Below are 23,653 nucleotides of genomic sequence, written 5' to 3' on the forward strand. Positions count from 1 at the left end.
GGTCAAGAACTATGTACTACGAGCTGGCCTTGAACATCCACAAGTAGGCCCTGTATTTTCATCTCTGTTCATCAATTCTCTCTTTCAATTAACTGATTTCATATTGATCTGCTACTAAGAAACTCATAGGTGATACACTGTACTCTTTATTGTTTGTGAGTAAACTGAGTTGTGATGGCAATTACCAGTGACTGAAACAGTGATGTGATTGGTCACCTACTATGATTCCCTCTGTTGTCTACCCAATGGTGTGTGTAGTGAAGACCGGCAGTAAAGCTTGGTCTTTATTCTGTTATTCAGCAAACATCCTGTGGTAACTCCATTTGAAACTGTTACTAAGGCTAGTTGTTTAACTAGATAACAGTAACTGATCTTTATCCATATAAGCACAATGCAAAACAAGGAATGCCTCCATATACACAGAATTAAAATACATGATATCAAATAAAAAAGAATGGGAAGGTTATGAATGATACTAAAATGTTCTAGAGTCTTCAGATTATCTGAGAAGTGGCTGCCCTAGCTGCTTCTCTGTTGCTGGGATAAAACACTAACCAAAAAGGATAGGGTTTGTTTGGCTTACAGGTTAGAGTCCATCACTGAAGGATGCCAAGGCAGGAAACTGGAGGCAGAAACCTGGAGGCAGGAATAGAACCCACACAGGAACACTGCTTATTAGCTCACTCACCACGGCTTGTTCACCTACCTTTCTTACACAGCTCAGACCCACCTGCATAGGGATGGCACTATTCACAGGTCATGGGCCGTCCAATTAAGAAAATGCCCCCAAACATACCCATAGGTAAATCTGATGGAGGCAATTCCTCAGTAGAGACTCCCTCCTCCCAAGTATGTCTAGGTTTGTGTCAAGTTGACGAAAACTGGCCAGCATAATGGCAAAAGTTCTAACTTAATATCAGACTTCTTTAAATCATAAATAAAGTTATAATCCATGAGAAAGTTACTCAAATAATTGTAGAAGAATAAATAACTTGTAAGCTTATAGTTGGGAGGCATGAAAGAATTAACTAATAAATGTTTTAAAGGGCAAGAAATGAAAAGAAAGAATTGCCTGAGCAAATAGTAAATTCAATCCCAAAGAGTCATTGCATTACATGTAAAATAATAATAATAATAATAATAATAATAACAATTGAATTTTAATTAAAATACAAAGATTTCCATATTGTGCAACTTTAAAGATCTATTTGTGTAACTGATTGCAAGAGGCATATTTAAATGCAATATAGAAGAGTTCAAAGTCGATCTACAGCACTGAATGACTAAGGTGGGAACAAAGCAGAACAATAGAGGAACTCGGTGACTGGAGAGCTGCTTAATAACACAGGGTCTGTGCCTTCACTGCTCCTCCTGTTGTGCATCTGTGCCCATCTTAGGGCTTCTCTCCTCTGCTGCTGCCTTTCCCATGTTGTTCGTGAAGTTTTTGAGGACAGGTGTCTGCCAAGTTATTGTATTAAGCAAGTCACTTTCTCTGTTCCTGGTCTCACTAACATTAACAAGTGTTCTCCAGAACACTCTAGAACCTAGACTAGATGCATTTAGTGAATACTTAATTATTGATCTAAACATTAACTTTAACGTTATACTTTCATCTACGCTTGCATTTTATTTGAAATGAAGGGGAGTTAAGCAATTAAATATCTTTGGTTTGGGTGATGAGTTCCTTGAAATATTATTCAGAGGAGGAGGAGGAGGCACAATAGTGGGAAGAAGAAGGAAGGAGGAAGAAGAGAGAGAAAAGTAGAGAAGAGGAGAGAAGAGAAGCAGGGAGTGGGGGGGAGTGGATGAACAGGAGGCCAACACAGACTCCAGACAGTCCCTTGGGCATCCAGGCTACTGCAAGCGAGGCCTTTCTCAGATTTCCTCCAAACTCAACCTGGAGGGCTGGTCCCCTCCACACCACTATGCTGAACCCCATTGTGTTTCTTCTTTACAGTGTCCTTGCTTTCTCAAAGCACAGGTAGCTTCCTGCATTCTTGGACTGTGATCAAGAATTTCCAAATTGTTTGATTCAAATTCACCCTCACAGGCATGCTGGGATCTTATTCCAATTGGACTTTCACTGCCTCTGGTGAGAGGTTCTTCACTGCTTACCTCCTGCCCTCCTTCCCTTCTGTCTGTCAAAGGGCTATGCTGGTTGTACTTTATCTTTTGTTTAAGTATCTTGTATTTAAACCTCCTTTGTGTTTCCCCTTACTCCTTGCAGGGGCCCCCCTTCCCGACAGCTCCTCTCTTCTCTTCTAGACCGTCACTGGGCAACCTTCCTTACCTGAACAGTCCATTGCCCTTTTGCCCACTACTGTTGGTGGGCTGCATGACCTTTCACTGTGACTCTTTGGTACCACTCACTCAAGTTCACTTGTTCAAATAATTGCCTTTTATAAAGCAATTTATGGCTGCAAACCATACCTAGACAATTTTCAAACTCTCTTGTTTCCCATTTGTTTGTCTTTGGTAACAACTCAAGCTCTCCTCCCCAAATGGAAAATTCTAGCAAGCGTGCCACTTGTCTTAGAAAAAGAGAGAGAAAACCACCTTGTCCAAGGCAGGATTGTCGTGTGAATGTGGAATAGGGTGCCCGGTGGCTTCACTCTGTCTAGGATAGAGGGAATTCCAAAAATACATGCCTTTCAGTTTTAAACTATGATAGTTTTAAGTCTTAGGTAGGAACTTGGTTGGGTAGGAATCATAATTTAATACTTTTGTTTGTTTGTTTTGTTTTTTGAGATGGGGTTTCTCTGTGTTAACAGTCCTGGCTATCCTGAAACTAGATCTGTAGACCAGGCTGGGCTTGGACTCAAAGAGATCCCCCTGCCTCTACCTCGCAAGTACTGGGATTAAAGGCGTGTGCCACCACCACCCAAATTAATTTAATACATTAAGGTTAGTGGACACGGCTAAGACCTTTGGAATGTAAATGTAAACGCTGATGAGTCTTTTTGTAGAAAATCCCAGTAGAAAGTGTTAAATTATTTCCCTGGGTAAGAATTTTCTGGGACAACACAGTTATTTAATGAATAGAATGGACCAGTAAGGCCATGTTCTTATAAACATTAAGATATACATTGTAGAAGAAGGAAAGTGAATAGTTTCCGTCCTCAACCTCCTTCAAGGTGTGTTTCATAGTCATTGTCTTTACAGCACAATTTTCAAATATTTTTTGCAAGAACATTGCAATACCTTTGTCCCTAAGTCCAGATTTGTGGAAATAACCATAATAAAAACATTATTTGTAGAAAGCTTTCAACTGTAGGATACATCCAATACCTCACAAGAGCCAGTTGAAGGAGGAAAGGCTGTTATTGTCCTTATTTACAGAGGAGGAAACTATGACTCAAAGGGATCGAGGACCTTATCCAAAGTTATGGGGCCAGAGGTGTCAAGATTCTACCACAAGTCTGGCTATTCAGTAGTAAAAGGGGCAAACTATAGATCTGTGCTACAGTGTAGATGAACCTCACCTCACAGACATCAAGCTAAATGGAAGAAGTAAAACACAACAGGTCACTTGCTATATGCATCCATTTATCAGAAAGGTCCATGTAAGACAAAGTTGTAGTGATATTTTAGAGCAGGGTCTGAGAGTAGCTCAGTGGTCTAGCAAGTACTTAGCAGGCACAGAGCCTTGGCTTTGATCCCAAGCACTAGGGGGGGGGGGTGGGAGGAGGAGAGAAGAGGAGAGGGAAGGAGAGGAGGAGAGAAGGTCTGGCAGAAAGGAAGCTGAGATAAACTACAAATGTCCACATGATTCTTTTGCCATTGATAGTAGTAATGTGTGTTCTCACGCTGGATTGTTACAATGATCCATTCTGCAAATTTGCTAAAAATTATTGAATCATGTACCTACAATGTGTGAATTCTGTGGAATGCAAATTATCCTTGAGCAAGCAGTTTTAAGAATGACAAAGAGCACATTCCAAGCTTTCCAAATATTAGCATGGATGACTGGACACAATACTCATGATGGCCAAGCCTCAGGGGCCATCTACAGAAGGAAAGACCACAGGCCTCAGTGGGTTCTTACTGACTTTCCTTGCAAGCATAGGAAGTGCTATGAACCTCTTCCAGGCAATTTATGTGTGTCAAATATTTTTAACTTTACTAGTGACAGTCCATGTTTAACAGTTGTTATGACACTTACATTAACTATATATTCTTGATCAGTGAACGCACGAACCTTATTCTGTAAGTTACAAACTCGTGTGATATCACCACACGTATGCTGAAGTTTTAAATTGTTGGCATCACAAACTAAACCCAAACCAGCCGTTTAGGCTTACTCTGTCCCTTTCACCTGAAAGTGCGATGAACAGACTCCTGGCCCTCTTTGCAATGCTGTCATTTGTCATGGTTCACTAACTTCCCACTCTAGAGGTCATTGTCATGGCAACATCACTGGCTGTTGTTAATAAAAAGATGTCCGTCCTCAGCTGCTTGCCAAACCACTGGAGGGGTTTTCTTTTCTACCAAAATCCAAAAAGAAAGTGGAGAAGGTAAGAAACAAAAGCCACAGACAAACAAAGCTTTGAGATTCCAGTTAAGAGAAAGGTAGTCCACGAATTCAAACTGACTGAGACCAAGTCCAGGAGGGCAATCATGTCTGGGGGAGGAGCTAGGAATCTGTGCTCAGTGACTTATAGTTCCTGCCCCACCATATAAATGTATCCTCATCTGTTCATGAACTTTGGTTAAACTTTATTTATCTTTTGTAAAAACAGAAATGGATGCATTTTGCTGACTGTTCTCCTGTAACTCTTGCAGAGAAATCCGGAACACCAGAAGTTTAACTTACATAGACCCTAATGCTCTAACGGAACTCCCCTTGCTCAAGTTCCTGTAAGTATGGACTCCTTTCTTATCGGGGTGTGTGTGTGTGTGTGTGTGTGTGTGTGTGTGTGTGTGTGTTAGAGTTGTGATGCTGTGGTCCATCAGGAGTCTCCCTAAAATGACAGTGTCTAGCATCATTTTAGTGGTGTATGGCACAATCAGATCATTTCCTGTGACTTTTCACCCTTCTCCACTGGGCAAAGTACCAGATAAAACAGCTCACATGTTTAAAGCCTATCTCCAAAGTCAGCACATCGTCATCGTTCTGGGACCAGAGACCTGCTCTGAGAGACAGGAAGAAGAAAACAGTAAAATATATACATAGTCTTGAAGTATGGATAAAACAAAATCCTGAGAGCCAACTGGTCAATTTTGTTTAGAAACAACAATTTTATATTTATATTTATTAACAAAAACAATATTAGAAATTTCAAAAAGCAAAACTTTAATACAGAAGTGACATACTTCTACTTGGCTTTGGTAATGACGTATGAGCTGGCCATAAACTCCATCAGAGCAGGGAGCATATTGGTTCTGTTTCATCCTTGCTGCCTATCACCCAGTAGGTACTTCAGAAAAATACCTTGAATGGATGTGAATATTTGACCCAAGGCCCTCTAGACACCAACTGGAGGGACCTTCTTTCCTGTTTAAATGTAATTTTAAAAATTAGAAAACAAACAAAAAACAGTATAATGAAAATAAAAATCAATCTTAATCCCTGTGCCTAGAAATAATCACTATTAACATGTAGTTCATTTCCATCCAGACTTTTAAAATAAAAGTATATCTCACAGATATTTTAGGGAGTAAATCTTTAAGGATGGATAGAGGTTATTCAGAAATAATTCAGAAAAATTCAGGTACCAGGATAAAGGTAGAAGCATGAAGCTGCATGACTCACTTGGGAGAACTGGAAACAACCCCCTGTTGCAGGGGTAGGAGAGGGAGACTCCAGAGTAACGGCACGTGTGGCTTAAAGGTATCTTGTGGGACAAAGCAGTCAATCCTTTTATGGACTTGCTTTCAACTCAGTAGATGATTAATCAGATAATTAGGGAGACATCAAAGAAGAAAAGAACTCATTTAGTGGGTTTTAGAGAGTAGAGAGGTCATGGTTCAAGTCTCGTTAACCTTACATTTATTGCCTCCATTGAACTCTCTGGGCGTTTTGTCCTGCTCTTTTTCATGAACCCCCAACCATAGCTGAACCGTTGCCATATTTCATATACACACATGAAATATCACTTCTCTCCTGGATTATCCCATTTATTTGTTTTGAGTTCTCTGGCTCCTGCTGCCTCTTCAATACAATGTCTTTTCTCTTTAGAAGTAATCAAGACTGAATTGCCTTTGAAAGTGTATCAGTGAAACTTGAGTTGTTTTGCACTAGAAGAGCTGGGTAGGGTCTAAGCCTCTCCTTCTCCATACCAAGCCTTTCAAAACTTACAGTTTCTACTAGTTATGTTCTAGTAGCTGATATAAGTGTCACAGTCTTCCAATTAAAACAGAAATATCTCTCTCTCTCTCTCTCTCTCTCTCTCTCTCTCTCTCTCTCTCTTCTCTCCTCTTTTCTCCTCTTCTCTCCTCTCTTCTCCTCCCCTCTCCCTTGTCCCTTGCTCTATGTCTAGGAATCTCACTAGGTTCAAAATATCCACAGAGAATTCTAAGCAGAGCATAGGTATCACTATTATTGACTGGATTAAATTACCATGCTTTGAAGGTATACCATCCCATTCCAGGGTTAGCACTTGCCACAGTCATGAGGTATTAAGTAGAGGATTTGGGATTTACCTCATAAACTTATGATTTCAGCCATTACAGTACACTTCCTAGGTATTGATTTTCTTACCTAAACTTACATTTCTTCTTTTTTAATTTAGTGGCATTTTCAACACTGGACTTAGAATATTCCCTGACCTGACCAAAATTTATTCCACTGATGTATTCTTTATACTGTAAGTATGCTAAACATGCAGTATTTGGTATATTTTGATTGCCCCAGATAAAGAACTGGGGTGCAGTCATGGGAACTGGTAGAAGCCAGGAAAAACAATGGATTCCAAGAGACAGCAGTAAGCAGGGTAACTATGCTGAAGAATGGAGTCAGGCACAAGTGAGGAATGGCCACTGAGTTCACAAATTGAGGGCCACTGGTGATTCTGACAAAAACAGTTTTTGTAGGATAATGACGGTAGGAAGCTGAGTTGAAATGGGTTTGTGCTGGGTAGTTTCATGTCAGCTTGATACAAGCTAAAGTCATCTGAGAGAAGGGAACCTCAACTAGGAAAATGCCTCTGTAAAGTCGGATTGTGGGCAGGTTTGTAAGGCATTTTTTAAATTAGTGATTGGGGAGAGGGCCCAGGAGAGGGGAGAGGGGAGAGCGGTGCCATCTCTGTGCTGGTGGTCCCAGGTTCTATAAAAAAGCAGGCTGAGCAAGCCATGAGGAGCAAGCCAGTAAGCAGCACCCCTCCATGACCTCAGCTCAGCTTCTGCTTCCAGATTCCTGCCATGCTTGAGTTCCTGTCCTGACTTCCTTTGATGATGAACTGTGACATGGAAGCATAAGCTGAAGAAATCCTTTCCTCCCCAAGTTTCTTTGGTCATGGTTTCATGACAACAATAACAACCCTAATTAAGACAGGGGTCAAGAGAGAATTTTGGGAGAGCATTATAGAGGGGGAAGAAAGTCAACTCAACAGTTTTATTGTTGTTCTGATTTCATTTCTGTCATCAAAAGACAACAGTGGTGAGGGGGCTGGAGAGATGGGCTGAGTCAATAGTTCAGAGGTCAAGAGCTCAAGTCCTCTTGTAGAAGATCCAGGTTCAATTCTCAGCACCCATGTGGCAGCTCACAATGATTTGTAATTCCAGTTCCTAGGGATCCTATACCTCTTTCTGACCTCCATGGGCACAAGGTACACATACTCAGGAGGAGATGGTTTATTTGGCTACAGTTCCAAGTTACTGACCATCATTTCAGGGAAGTCAAAGCAGGAAGTCAAGCAGCTGGTCACATCATACTCATAGTCAAGAGTAAAGAGACAGGGGCTGGAGAGATGGCTCCGAGGTTAAGAGCACCGACTGTTCTTCCAGAGGTCCTGAGTTCAATTCCCAGCACCCACATGGTGGCTCACAACCATCTGTATGAGATCTGGTGCCCTCTTCTGTATACATAATAAATGAATAAATACATACATAAATAAAAAGAGTAAAGAGACAATAAACACTGCCTTGCTTCCTTGCAACTCAATGGGCTTCCTCTACTCCTACAGGACCAGAATTCAGCCCATAAAATGGTGCCACCCACCTTCAGGGAGGGTCTTCCCACCTTAATTAAGCAGAATGATTCCTAGCCTATTGTATTTTATGTTTTACATTGATCTATTTAGTGTATATGTGTCGTTATGTGGAGCGTGGAGGTTGGAAGACGACAAGAAGGAGTTGGTTCTCTCCCACTGTGTAGGTTCCCAGAGTCACACTCAGGTTGGCAGGCCTGACAAGCAAGTGCCTTCACCCACAGAGCTGTCTCAAGGCTCCCTTACCCACATTTAATTTTTAAATGGGAAAAATGATCGAATGATTTCTGAGGGGAGTGGCTGAATGGGGGAGGGGGTTTAGATAAGAGTGATACCTTATTTTTCATATTTTCTGATAACTTTTCACTTTCCTAGGCATCATACTTGCTTCACTCAAAGTATAAAGGGAAGTTGTTTGTTTTTGTTTTTGTTTTTTTTCAATAAACGGTGAAGCAAAGGACTAGAAAATTCAAATGAGTGTGTGATCTGAGTTCAACAGAGCAGTCAAGGGCATGCCTTTGATTGACTGTCTGGTGTTTTGTTTTGTTTTGTTTTTTCCAAAAACTCTGATATAGACCAGTTGTCTTACCTAATTATTCAAATGAAAATGAAAAAGTATGTATGCAGGAGAACTGCAAAGGTTGAATTTGCCCTGCTGAGCCAGCAAAGTGTAGAATGATTAGCTGCAAACTCACCCCCTCCCCACTCCCCATTTTTCGTTGAGACAGGCTTTCTCTGTATAGCCCTGGCTGTCCTGGAACTCTCTCTGTAGATCAGGCTGGCCTCGAACTCAGAGATCCATCTGCCTGTGTCCCAAGGGGTAGGCTTAAAGGTGTGTACCACCACCGCCTGGCATGCTGCAAACTCTTAATATTGTTTTTTCCAGGAAAAAAAAATTTGCTACAGATAAACTCTGTTTAAACATAAGCAGTCTTCTGGGAGCACCTGCCTGGCAGTGTTTTGCAAATGGAGGACATTCTAATGATACTCATGAAAGAAAATCCATTGAGCCTTTTCCTTTCTCCTGATCCTTCTATGGACATAGAAAATTCTAGTTGCTATGGACATAGTGTTACAGTTTCAGAAGTCTCCGAGCTCCAGCTGCTTTGAGACAAGGAGTAAAGCAGAGACTTCAGCTCACACTGGAGTTTGTTTGCTTGATGTACACTTGAGTCTGAGTGTGTACCCCCCTAGAACAGCTCTCCTCACCTCCTACGACCACCAGTGATTAGAAGCGGGTCAAAGAAGCAGCTGAAACTGAGCCGTATGATGGCTGGTTCTTTGAAGTGCATCTGTGCAGCAAGAACCCATTCCCGGCGTTCTTCCCTCAACTGTTTTTATCATTTTCTCTTGCAGTGAAATCACAGACAACCCTTACATGACTTCAGTCCCTGAAAATGCATTTCAGGGACTGTGCAATGAAACCTTGACCCTGTGAGTATTTCCAGTTTCACTCTTGCCAGCCCCTGGATTTTATCTGAGGCTATTGTCTTAGTTTTTCCAGCTAAAAATGTGTCTGAGTTTTACAGAAGCATGCCAATGTACACTCTGTGACTGGAAGGATTTCATGTAGTTGAGTGTGGCCTTGTGGTGTGATATTCTACAGACCACTAACAGATTGAGACGATAAGAACTGCATATTCTCTATGGCAGGGGCTGGTCATTTGTTCTGAGAAGGGTCAGGTAGGCTGTACACATTGCACTGTCTCATAGCAACTGCCACTGAAAAGCAAAAGCAGCCAAATGCATACGTAAGTCTGTGTTACGATTAAGTCCCTTTATAGAAACAGAATGTGGATCAGATTTGACCTGTAGGCTTTATGGTACATCATCCGACATCCAAATATCCCCATTCTATATGGAAACTCCATGGAGTAAATGTGACTTTCACAGATTCCCTGAATAAAGACTAGTGCCACAGAGGGCTTTTCATAGTCTGTAATTACACTTTCTCTCAGAGATCACAGACTATGACATAGTTCCTATAACTGCTTGCTCAACAGAAAACATAGTGCTTTTATTCAGAACACGACCTGCTCTTCGGTTGTTCAGAAGTAGATGCTGAAGGATGGGGCTATAGCTCTGTTAGTATAGTGTTGGTCTGACGTGCACGAAGCCCTGGATTCCATCACCCGTACCCTTAAACTGGGCATGGTGGCCCACGCCTGAAATCCCAGCACCTGGGAAGTGAAGGCAGGAGGATCTGAGTTTCAAGATCATCCTTGGCTTTGTGGCAAGTTCCGGACCCTGCTTCAAAGCACAGAAACAAACCAAAGTTGATGCCAAATCAAGGATAGCAATAAAATTTTCTAATGGAAAAGATCTACTGAAAGAAGATCAGTTAATTCTCCAAGCTGATAGAAATCTGTCCTTTCATAGTGTTAGCCACAAAGTAGAGTTAGGGCTACCTCTGCAGACCCTTCTCCCTATATCCCACACACTACCCCCACCCAAGGCTACTGTTTTTTGTTTGTTTGGTTGGTTGGTTTTGTGTTTACCTGGACGGCCACCCAAGTTCTCTGTCTCTGGTCACACTACAGCCTGGAGTCTTTGCTGGCTGCAAATCTGATTTACTTATTCCCTAGCGAAACTGATCCAAGCCTCCACTCAGCTTTTCGCAGGGACCCTCCTTTCCAAACCACTGCTGATGTATCCATTTGGGTTATGTGAAAGATCACAGCTGTTCTCCTCTGGTGGGTCAGGTCAAAGTATCCTTTTCTCAATGAGGGCAGAGCTCTTAGGAAAAGACAAGTGATTCCAACTCGGCCACCTCTACTTTGAGCAGCAGTGGGTTCTCAGCTCAGTCCCATGCATACCCTCTGTAAAGGTTTCTATTGTATTGGGTAGCATTCTTCCCAAGGAAGCTCCTACATTCTCAGCTATTTTTTTTTTTTCAGAATGTTAGCTTCCCCTTGTAACACTTTTCCCCAGGACTTCCTTTCCCTTTCCAACCAGAGCAGTCCAATGCCTCCGTTGAGACCCAATGTTTGAATCCTGGCTGTAGAGGTGGGAATGGCATGGGTTTGTCCATTATTTTTCCGGGTGATTTTTTTTAATTATATTTTTATAAAAGCCTTTTCTTCCTTGAAGGTCAATCAAGCTCAAAATTTTAAATGTACAAGGAAAGTGTCTAACAGCAGAATCCATGCCCATGTCCCCGCTTCTTCCTGTCTCTGCTATTTACATTTTTCAGGACCTATGTCTCCATGAAGTTTTAGTCTTTAAAGCACAACTCAAACCAAGAACATTGTGTGTGTGTGTGTGTGTGTGTGTGTGTGTATGTGTGTGTGTGTGTGTGTGTGTACTTGTTTGTGTAGGTGTATACATGTGTGTGTGTGTATGTGGAAGCTTACAGGTAGACTTTTTTTTTTCCTTGATCACTCTCCGCTCCTATTTTTGGAGCCAGGGTCTCTGGCTGACCCTGAACCTCAGCGGTTCAGCTAGGCTGGCTGCCCACCCAGCTTCAAGTATCCACCTGCGTGCACTCCACCCCAGGACAAGGGTCCCAGGCACATGTTGCTACGCTTGACTTTTTAAGTGGGCTCTAGGAATCCAGATTCATGCTTGCATGGCTGGCATTTTACTGGCTGACCCATCTCTCCCAGCCCATCAAGGACAAATTTGGAGAAAATAAAAAAGTGCATCATTTTTTTTTCACATATTTGCAAAGGAGTTGCAGTTCGGGAAAAGTGGACTTTATCCATTAGCGTTTTTCACTCTCTGTGCCTGAGTTCTTGGAAAATGGATTGCAGTCCACACCCATAATTCTTTAGGAACGAGAAATAAACTCAGTCATTTAAAAAAAAACACACACACACAAACAACAACAAAACCATGAGATTATTCCTCAGTTTCCCACAGTTATCTAGAATGAATTTAGATTTTAGAGTGCTCCTTTAACATGCCATCTTTTAAGTATTCAGCATTATTAGATATAGTGACTTGGTCTCCCTAGCAACTTGTAATGAGGTATTAGCATCATATTTCTAGAGATACAACAGCAGAATGGGAGAGGATATGAGAGTCTCAGGATCACCCAGCTATTAAGTGGCGGACGCAGGCCTGGTTGTAAACTTGGAGTCTCCTCTGTAGTTATTGTTTTATCAAGTCCATAAGTAGTAGATTAAAATTATTATTGAAGCCAAGTGGTGGCACACACCTTTAATCCCAGCACTCAGGAGACAGAGGCAGGCAGATCTCTGTGAGTTCGAGGCCAGCCTGGTCTACAGAGTGAGTTCCAGGACAGGCTCCAAAGCTACACAGAGAAACCTTGTCTCAAAAAAAAAAATAAAATAAAAATTATTATTGAAATTCTCCCCTGCCTGTTCTGAGGAATTCCTGGGAGCAGTGCCTGATTGTGGCCAATGACTACCAACAGTTGTGAGTGCCACATACCTTGGGAGTTCTGAAGACTGGGGTCCCTTCTCTTGCAGAGGTGTGTTCTTGGTAGATGAGGAGCACTGCATTTGAGGTCAAGGATCCTGATCCCTAGCCAAGTTTAGACTAGCAAGTTCTTGGCAAGTCGCTCCCATGTCTCAGTAACTTTACTAGGAAATGAGTGGTAACGTTTCAGGCTGGCTCCCGGAAATTGAGGTAAAAAATTAATAGCATGTTAAAATGTTCAAAAAATTACCACAAAAGGGCATGACCTATCTACCTTCTTAGAGTCATCTGTGAGGCTCAGTTTAATTCCACCTATAACTATTAAGCATTTGGTTTGTGATAAACTATGAGACCAAGCATTTTTTTTTTTTTTTGGCTTTTGTTTTTGTTTTTAGAGAGAGGGGACAAAATAAGACTTTAAATTTAAAAATAACAGTCTATGCATTCAGATGAATGTCTTGTCAAATGGTCATCTTAAGAAACTGCTCTCCCTTTTCCAGTGTTGACATGAGCTTAACCATCATCTGAAACTTCCTTCCCTTTCATATGCCCACATTTTTTAAAAATCCCAGGGGCGGAGAGAGGACTCGGTAGTTAACAGTGCTTGCTGATCTTGCAGAGGACCTGAGTTTGATTCCCAGCACTCACACAGGACAGCTTGCAACTGCTTGTAACTCAGCTCCAAGAGATCCAATGCCCTCTCGAGCCCACATGGACACCTGCACCCACATGCATGTGCACGCACACACACACACACACACACACATACAACCCCTAAAAAATAATAGAGATAAACCTTTTTTTAAAAAAAAAAATCCTTTGCAAACCTTTGTTCTTCAGAGTAAGTCAGCTTCTGGGGAAAGTCTAACTCACTGGCTCCTAATTCTGGAGAATGGAGTTTCAAACTTGGAAATATCTTATGCCCCACATAAGACATAGTGTGAGGTTTTTTTTTCCTTCTTGAGGAATGCATATGGATGACGAGTGAAATTTTATGCACATTGCTGATACTGAAGAGATGAAGTCCAATTATTTAAAAAGGAACAACACATATCTCACAGGCCAGCTATTTTATTTACTTATTTATTCAGTTCTGGGAATCTGCTGACTCAGGGCCTTGTATATGCTAGGCCAGTACTCACCATTGAGCTAGATGACCACTGATTTTTCTCTTTCTCTCTTTCTCTTGATTTTAGGAAACTATACAACAATGGATTTACTTCGATTCAAGGACACGCTTTCAATGGAACAAAGCTGGATGCTGTGTAAGTTTAGGGTAACCATGGAAACTGCCACCATTCCCCACATCTCACCCCCAGAAGGACCATCCAGAGAGTCTGAATTCTGTTGAGAGCTATTTTTAAGTATCTCAAACTTTGAAAGTAATGCTGAAAGGAACTTCACAAGGGCCATTCGAAGTGGACACTTAATGTTGGCCCCAGTTCTAAATCCCAAAGCTCTCGTTCTCAATAAAATGGAGATATATGCTGTCACCATCAGGTATCTTACAGGGGTACAGGAGTGTGTGTGTGTGTGTGTGTGTGTGTGTGTGTCTGCAAATATTCATCTGATATTACATGAAGTGAAAAGAGTATTATTGCATCCAAAGTTGTTTTGAAAGAGTTACTCAATTTGGTTTGACATGCTTTTTCTTTTTTAAAAGATAAATGATACCCAAAACAAAACAACAACAAAATTTAAAAAAACTTACATTTTATTTGTCTTGCCATACCTTTTCTTTGTTTCTTTTTTGTTTTGTTTTGTTTTGTCTTGTTTTTTTTTTTTTTATTTTGTTTTGTTTTGTTTTTTTTGAGACAGGGTTTCTCTGTGTCGTTTTGGTACCTGTCCTGGATCTTGCTCTGTAGACCAGGCTGGCCTCGAACTCACAGAGATCTGCCTGGCTCTGCCTCCCGAGTGCTGGGATTAAAGGCGTGCACTGCCACCACCCGGCTTGTTTTGTTTTGAGGCAAGGTCTCACTATGTAACCCTGGCTGTCATGGAACTAGCTATGTAGATAAGGCTGGCTTGAACTTATAGAAATCTGCTTGCATCTGCCACTCAAGTTCTGCAATTAAAGATATGCATCACTTGACATTGCAATACTTTTTTATTTCTTTAGCAGTTATATATTTTTTTATTTATTTGTTTTGTTTTTGGTTTTGTTTGAGACATGGTTTCTCTGTATAGCCCTGGCTGTCCTGGAGCTAGCTCAGATCAGACTGGTATCAAACTCACAGAAATCCACCTGCCTCTGCCTCCTAAGTGCTGGGATTAAAGTCGTACACCACCACCACCACCACCCAGCTATATTTTTTAATTCCAAGTTATCTAGTATTTTCTCCTCAAATTTAACTGCTCATTTCTTACAGTGACGTGTTACTTACTACTTTTTGTGATTCTATATTCTCCTATTCTTTAAAACATTCCTTCATAGTTGATCATTACAAAATCTGAAGGCCTTATGAGTCTAAATGTGTTGTGTTCTACGTTGCTTCTCAAATACTATTAGACATGCAAGCCATCTAAGGATCTTGTGAGATATACATTCTGATTCAGTAGATTTGGGCTGGGCTGTGGGGTTCTGCATTTCTAACACACTCTCTCACAATGCTGGTGCTGTAGCCCATGGACTACATTTTAGGTAAACTAGTTGTACAACTATGTGCAGAGGGCCTGAGTGGAAAAGAGCACGCATGGAGATTAAGTGCTTTTGGTTGTTATTTTGCAAGTTAAGCACTAGATTCTGTAATGATTCCATTTTAAAACATAAATGGTAACAAGTTTTGAATTTCTTATAGTTAGGTAAGATTCTCTACATCCTGTTGAGGTGGAGTCTAGCTCTTGGGTTTGGGGGCTTCCTTCTAGTCTCTATTGGAAGACGAATATCATTCTGTTGGTTGTTTGGTAGGGCGGGTTTGTTATGGTTTGATTTCAGTTATCTTTTTAGTATATAATTACCAAGGAAGCTCTGGAAGACACCACAGGGTACGTAATTCTCGTCAATACAAGTCATTGACAAAAGTGGAAAGCCCCTCCTTCTGTCTTCACTTGATTACACTAATCTCACACAGCCCTTCACTGACTTCTCAGCATAGCTACTGTGTGCCTGCAACGCACAAAGCCCTGTGCTAGCCACAAAATAAGCAAACACAACATGCTTCCTGCTCACAATGAAAATTACATTCTTATGAAGTCAATACAAGCCCAGCGACACCAAGGATCGAAGTGTATAAGCAGGAAATTTATCCAATCCCAAATCAGCATCAACCAGAAAATATCCAAGTGCTGAGTATCCAAAGATATTGGCCAGCTACTTTGGAGAAATCAGCATGATTTTTCTCTAAATTTATCCTATGCTTTTTTTAAAGATCAGCATTTAATATTATGCAAATACCACCAAATATGTTCTTTGATTCTAAAGCTTTCACACATAGGAAAAATGGCTCTAGTAATTTAATTTTCCTGTGGAGTATTAGGATCTCTTAAAAATAATTGTGACTTTAGAGGTACCCAGGGTATAAATACTTCAAAGCATGATAGTACTGTTGTAGATGTTGGGAGCAGAAAGAACTTAGCATTGAGACAACAGAGAACCACATCAGCAAGCTCGGGGACAGAAACATTTTAAAAACTTCCAACCAGAGAGACTAGAGTTGAGTAAATGGCTCCCAAATGTAGTATATGGACTCCACTCTTGCCTAAATCAAAGCTGCCTTTCCAGAATTCTGGGAGACTAAGACTTTCAATAATGGATAATTCAGTTAGCAAGCATTAAAATTGACCATTGTTGCTTCGAAGTACACCCTATTTGTGTTTGACATCCTGCTCATGTCTACAGAGCTCTGAAAGGAGGGCGGAGACAATGGTTCAGTTGATGAAGGGCTTGCCGCACAAGCGTGAAGATCTGAGTTCAGATCCCCAGAGCCTGTGCAAAAGCCCAGTGCCACAGAGTGCATCTGGAGTCCCAGCACTGTAGGGTAGGGACAGAGTTAGGGTCTGCTGGCCAGACAATGTAGCTGAATTGGTGAGCTCCAAAGTCCAAAGTTAGAGAGTGCCCAATATCAACTCTGGTCTCTAGACACATTCACACACACACATACACATACACACACACACACACACACACACACACACACACACACACACACACGCGCGCGAGCACATGCATGCTCAGACACATGGAAAAAGTCAGGCTGGGGAAATCACTCAGCAGGTAAAGTACTTGCCATGCAAGCACAAGGACCTGAGTTCAGATCCCCAGAACTCACACAAAACCCAGCATGGTACCATGCACTGGTAATCCCAGCACTCCTCCTGCCAGACAGGAATAAAGACAAGATAACCCACGTAAGCCTGTGGTTAGCTGGCATACATGGTGGTGAACCATGTTTCAGGAAGCAGGTGAGGACTGAAACCCGAAGTGGTCCTATAACCTCCACACGTGTGTTGTAGCACATGCATACCCACGCCCATAAACACACACAAATGTATCAGCTTCTGTTGTCATAGGAAACAGCGAAATCAACACATAAATACATGTATATGGCTGTATTTTCAACAAAACATTGACAAGAACAGGTGTAAGGCGCCGACTGATGGGTCACAGTTTGCAGATCTTTGGTGTAGAGGAAGCTATTCGATGAGGAGGATCTTTGTGTCTCTGATAAAGGTTAAAAGACAAGCATTTGATTAAGAAAAGAAGTGTCAGGATAAAAATACTTCAGGGCTAAAAAGCTCAGATCTAACCATAATAGAATACAAATCAGCGTTTCCCAGTCGGTGTTGGGAATCCAAACAGGAACTCTGCTCCATCTGCTTCCCATCGTCTCCAAAGTACCTTATTTTGATTAAGGAAAAGTTATTTTTTCCTACTTTTCAACACTCCAGGGAAAAGATATCATGTAAATTCAATGTGTATTGAAATTGATGGTCATTATCAGGGGCCCCTCAAGAGAAGGACTGATCCTTAGATGAAGGGAAAATAAGTCATATTTCCATGGTTATTATATGTGGTTTTTAATTAATTAATTAGTGTGTGTGTGTGTGTGTGTGTGTGTGTGTACACCCATGTGTCACTGTGTGCATCTAGCAATCTGAGAGGATGTTTGAGAATCACTTCCTGCCTTCCACATTGTTGAGGCAGGATCTCTCTTACTGTCTCTTTCCCTGCACAGTGTACTCGACACTAGCTGGTCCACAAGCTTCAGGTAGATTCTCCTGTCTCTACCTCTGATCCTGTTGGTTATGCCTTGGTGCTGCCCCTCATGGCTGATGATGTAATTAAGGACCGAATCCTTACAGATCCCACCACAGAAATGCTGCCATTGCAGATATGTGCCACCACTCCAGGCCTTTGTTTGGGTCCCAGAGATCAAATTCAGGGAGTCAAGCTTGTATGGAAAGTGCTCTAGCCCGGGCTGTCTCTCTAGACCTTCACACCATGTTTTTAACACAGCTCAATCTTTACTGTGTTTTCAAACTAAGGAAAACATATCAACCTTCTGTAATAATTTTCCTAACAGGATTCAAAGATTGAAATAGCACAATCTCTCTAGAACTGTGTTTACATAGCTCTAGGTTTGAGTTTAAATAATTTGTCATCCAAAACAACACTCATCTACTTCATGCTGATGTACTGAAATTATCGGGTCTGACCTCAATTACACCCATTGTTTTAGTGTAACTGAGTAATGTTATCGCAGCCAAGTTGGACCAATCCCATGCTGAGGACAAGCACAGAATCCAGCAGCAATTCTGTCGTTAGTTAGAAGTTTGTGAAAATCATGGCAAGTGGGTGAAAACTCATCGCCCTGTGGTTTCACTGACAGCCAAACACCTTGTCATCACTCAGATGACAGATCATTGAGTATGAGTGTCCTTGCTCAAGAGAAGTTGAACTGCTCTCAATTATAAGTTAAGTCCCATGTTCTTTCTCTGGACCTTTCTACTCTCTCTTTATCCAGTCTTCTAGAATTGAGTTGCTTCTCATGCAGTGTCTGCTTCTCTGAGAGGAATTTTTCTATGGCTGGATTCTAGGTATTCAGCCTCTGTCTAGCAGGAAACATTCGGACCAAAAATAAAATAAAAAAAACTTCGACGTGTTAAGGACTTACTAAGACAGTAATCATTATGAGCAGAGAAGTCAACACAAACAAAGTGCTAATTAGCATCACACATGAGCTGATTAGAAGTAATTCACCACAGCTTGGAGCCACTGGGAAAAGATGACGGTAGAGAAGATTATAGGATTAAGAAGGCTGCTATTTCTCACGGCATAAGTATTTGGACAGCTCATAGGATATGCTCCAAGGCTGGCTGTCCCCTCTGCCTCCTACAGTCTTGAACACTTTCTCACCTGTTACTGTCAATAAACAAGTGCCTTGATCCCTGTAACGAACAAGATTTCCACAGAGCAATCCAGTTTCCATTTAGACTAATGTAAGAGCTAGGCTGTGGATCCCTATCATTTTTTTAACGAGAGCCATGTAGAAAAAAAAAAATGGTTCCCCACAGAAGTACTCCCATGTGAATGTCACAACATACCCAGATGCCAACCCCACTTTCCCCTAAAGTAATTATGTAGGAATGAGATGAAATTCTATCTTGGAACTGAAATGGATCCTTGAACTCCTCAGAGAACGAAGCCCAGGAGCCACAGCAAATTTACCCAGTACATCATACTCCTCTCTTTGACACTGATCACTTCTGTGGCTGAATCGAAACTGTCCTACCTGTGAGTTACCCAGGTAACTTTCATTTCTTGTCAAAAAAGTCTTTACTGAATGGCCCCTGTGTGTCAAGAATGAATCCAGGGGCTGGAAAGATGGCTCAGTGCTTAAGAGCACCAACTGCTCTTGCAGAAGACCCAGGTTCAATTCCCAGCATCTACATAGATGCTCACAGCTATCTGTAATGCCAGTTCCAGGGGATCTGAACCCCTCTTTTGACCTCTGCAGGCACTCCATGAACATGATATGCAGACACACATGCAGGAAAAACATTCAAACACATAAAATAAAAATAAATAAGTTTCAAAAAAGAAATTTTTAAAAAGTGAGTCCAAGCTGGGCAATGGTGGTACACAACATTAATCCCAGCACTCAGGAGACAGACAGGAATCTCCGAGTTCAAGGCCAGCCTGGTCTACATAGCAAGTTCCAAGACAGCCAGAGCTGCAGAGAAACCTTGTCTTGAAAAGCAATAACAAAAACAAAAAAAAAGTAAATCCAAGAAACTGAAAACACACACACACACACACACATACACACACACACACACACACACACACACACACACACCACAATACTGATGCTGTCTATTAGATACTTTCCCCCAACTCATTGCTATCTTCATTTACCCAACCCCACTTTTCAGATTCTCAATTATTGAACTACGGAAACTTTGACAACTCTTCTCAAATTGAAGTATGGAAAATTTGACAACTCTTTTCTAGGAAAACCTTAATTTCTTCACCAGGTTCAAAGAGGCAGAATCCATGCAAATAATGAAGCATGCTTACACAGGCAGAGTCCACAGCATCTGTTTTACTTTAGAAGGAACTATTAAGGCTTTTCTAAAAGCCCTTCCCAGTATTCACATTAGCAACCCTAACTTTTAGGAAATCTCTCACTTCGACGCTTCTGACAAGTCCTCCTAAACTTTTGAACCTTCTTGGAGTTCGTCTTCTATTATCAACCACATACAAAATAGTCATTTGTCTAGAATAGGTTCCCATCTGGCTTACCAAGATCTGTGACTGATTTATCCAAGTCAGTGTACACAGCTCAGACTCGGGATATGTTGGGATCAAGGAAGCAGTTGAAAGAGACTGACATTCCCAGACACTGGCATGTGGCGAATGAGGTGAATAGAAGCCCATCCTTCCTAGATGTGAAAGCTTCCGGGTCTGTAATTCCTCCCCCTTAGCTTCTGGTGGGAGCTGGAAGGAGAAATCAGAACCCAAGATTCAAAGCTAAAAGAGGCAGCCCTGAAAACTACCAGAGACTCTCAAGGTATGGGAGTCAGAGGCTCATGAGCCCAAACTCTGTCCTAGTGAGACCCTGTCCCGAAAAAACCAACAGACTGAGCAGGGAAGAGTGGCAGGTTCATTTTTAAACACCTTATCATCTTCAGAGGTTAAAGTAGCCAAACGACCACACTGTCTTTCGAGAACGGGGCCGTCCATCAGGCTGGTTCACCTCCGTTCACATTGGCTGTACCTCTTGCTACATTCTTTCTCCCATTCTGGACTCTGGCTGCCTTCCCCAGTTTGAAGCCTTCTGCAACATTTCTGGTAAAGTGCACTGCTTATCACCCAGTCTGCTCGTCCTCAGGGGTGTATTAAGTATCAGCTGAAAACACTACAAAATTGGACAAGTGATAATTTAGTTTTTACAATAATTTCTGATGATTAAAGCAAGCAGATTTTTGCTCTCGATGAAGAGGGGAAAAGAGAGGAGCTCATCAGAGGTTACTTGATTTGGGGCAGCCCGGGAACAACACAGAGTCTATAGCTATACTGGCCCAAAACTATAGAAAGAGTTACAAGCCAGCATGGCCACTATGCCCATCATAGTTGTTATATTACAAAATTGTGCTCATCAAGAGCCTCTCTCCAGTTATTTTTTTCCCAAGGTGAGTCTTACCCAATCCAGCTACTACCAAACAAAAAATCTTCATAAGCATAATGGGTTTATGATGGAATCAAACCGTGAACATGAGGGTGCTGTGACCCAAGCCTTATATGGCATTAACCCATTGGGAACACGTAGCGATGTTTCGGCAGCTTACTCAGGTGTCTGAACCTATAGAAGACTGGTCTCTGGGATGCCCCCCAAGTCCCATGTGTTAAAGTCTTGGTGTTCTCAACTTGGTGTTAGTGGGAAATAGTAGAACTTTTAAGAAGATTAGTGAGGGGAAGTTGGGTCATTGAGGACATTCCTTTGATGGGGATATGGTACCAGGCCCTTCTTTTCCTCTGTTATTGGCTTCAGCCACCATGAGAAAAGCAGCTTCCTCTGCTTCATGCTCCTACGATGGTGAGCCATGGTACCACAGACCCCAAAAGAACGCAATCAACTCATCTCCATGACTGTGAACAGACATAATCCATTTCTCTTTTTATACTGATTATATCCATCATTTTGTTATAACACAGAGCTACTAAACACACTCCAGAAGCTGTGTACTCAGCCACTATTTAAAGAGGCCATGTGAGGGCCATTCTTTGTAAACGAGCTGCCATCAGGAAGGCCGATTTCCCCAAAGCCACCACATCATATGCTAAGTCTTCTTTTAGTCTTCATTATTTTTTTCTTTAAACAGTCCTGTGTGTCACCCTCAAAGTTTGAAAGTATCAGTGTCACTATCTTGAAGGAAAGATATATTTATTTGTTTGTTTGCTCATTCCCAATTCCCACCCAGTAAGTACTTAGGGAGCCCTGAAGTTAGCAGTGGGTACACAGCAGGAAATAAGGCACAGAACTTCCATTCTTGTTGAAATAACATAATACTCCAGTAAGAAAATAAACTAGGTATTACAGATTCTGGTAATGTCAGGCGGAAATAGAGAGTAGAGGGCAATGTAGTGCAGCTTTAGATGAATAGTCCCTGACCTCTATTGTAAAAAATAATTGAAAGGCTCTAAACTGTATTCACATGTGTAAGACCTCATGTCATTGCTTGTAATCCTAGTACTTGTTTGTTAAATCTCTTAGCCTGCCCAGAGAGAGGAGGGTGATAAAACTCTTCAGCACTGGTAGTGGATTGTTCTATTCCTACCCACGCTGCTCCAGCAAAGACACACCCGGATCCAATTAACTGGAGGGACCTTTCTTGATGAAAGCTCTGAAGAAAGAATTCTGACTGAAAGTCTTCAATTACTCTACTATTATTAGCCACTGTCCTTAAGCACGTGCCATCCTGTGGAGCAAAGCCCACTGATATAATAGAGGAAGGATTATCTATAATTAAATAGACCTCCCCAAGCGTCTCCACTGTGCTTATTTTGCATCAAACCATGGTCACTCACTAGTGTAAACTGCCTACACTATGCTGTGAGTTAATGTAAATGTATAAATTGGGGTCCTTTATAACAAAGACAGATATGCTTTATTTCATTTTAGATTATTTTACTCTCTAAAAAAAACCTATCAGGGGAGAGACGGGCCAACTTCAAAATCCTTGGGTGCTTTTGTTCATTTGGAGGAAATTTTATTTCAAAAGCACTTTGTGACTTAAATTGCCTAAGAAATATTGTCCTTTCAAATGACCAATGTGTTGGAAAAAGGGAAAGATCAACATCCCCATCACTTTTCACAAAAGGTACATGCTGTAATCTTATGTACATAAATATCCCTACACCAAAACTTGTGCTGTTGGATAAAACGCATGCCATTCAATTAAATCTGAATTTCAGATAAACAACAGATAAGTTGCATGGGAAATATTTACGCTTGAAAATTATTGATTGCTTATCTGTAATTCGAATTAAACTGACATCGTGTATTTTAATTTACTAAATCTGGCCACTCTGCTCCAAGAAAAGAACTGAGTCTCTGGTCATCCCTACCACCCCCATCCCTACCCTTACCATTCCCATCCCACCTCTTAGCTGGCTGCTTATACAGAGACACTTGGCTCAGCCTGGGAGGAGGGGACTGGACCTGCCTGGACTGAATCTACCAAGTTGAACTCAATCCTCAAGGGAGTCTTTGCCATGGAGGAGATGGGAATGGGGAGTGGGCTGGGGAGAAGGGGGGGTAGGAGGGGGGAGAACAAGGGAATCCATGGCTGATATGTAAAATTAAATTATAAAATAAAATTAAAAAAGAATAGAGTTAAAGACTTAAGAACAACAACAAAAAAAAGTTTGAGCTTCAAAGACATATGGGAATAATGGTCAATTCTGAAAAGCAAAATTTGAGCCAAAGTAGAAAAAAAAAAATGATTGCCAAGAAATAGGCAATTTGAGCAACTTTGATAAAATGTAGAGATGCAAACTAGACCCTAAACATCATTAATTTTCAAAGATTCCTGCCACAATGAAACTTGGCATTCCTGTCATGGAGAATGTTGCTTAATTCAGAAGAACGTAAAGTGTCTTCAAAATTAATATGACCTTG

General features: G+C 41.4%; 1 protein-coding gene across 1 annotated transcript in view; it reads left to right on the top strand.

Annotated features, from left to right (window-relative positions):
• Tshr (thyroid stimulating hormone receptor) overlaps positions 1-23,653 on the top strand; it is a 121,304-nt gene that overhangs the window by 73,513 nt on the left and 24,138 nt on the right. Inside the window, exons 4-7 of the mRNA XM_059279757.1 lie at positions 4,783-4,857; positions 6,732-6,806; positions 9,504-9,581; positions 13,727-13,795. Of these exons, the coding sequence (XP_059135740.1) occupies positions 4,783-4,857; positions 6,732-6,806; positions 9,504-9,581; positions 13,727-13,795 (297 nt within the window). The remainder of the gene's footprint in view (positions 1-4,782; positions 4,858-6,731; positions 6,807-9,503; positions 9,582-13,726; positions 13,796-23,653) is intronic.

Source organism: Peromyscus eremicus, chromosome 14 (genome assembly GCF_949786415.1).
Source record: "Peromyscus eremicus chromosome 14, PerEre_H2_v1, whole genome shotgun sequence".
Lineage (NCBI taxonomy): Eukaryota > Metazoa > Chordata > Mammalia > Rodentia > Cricetidae > Peromyscus > Peromyscus eremicus.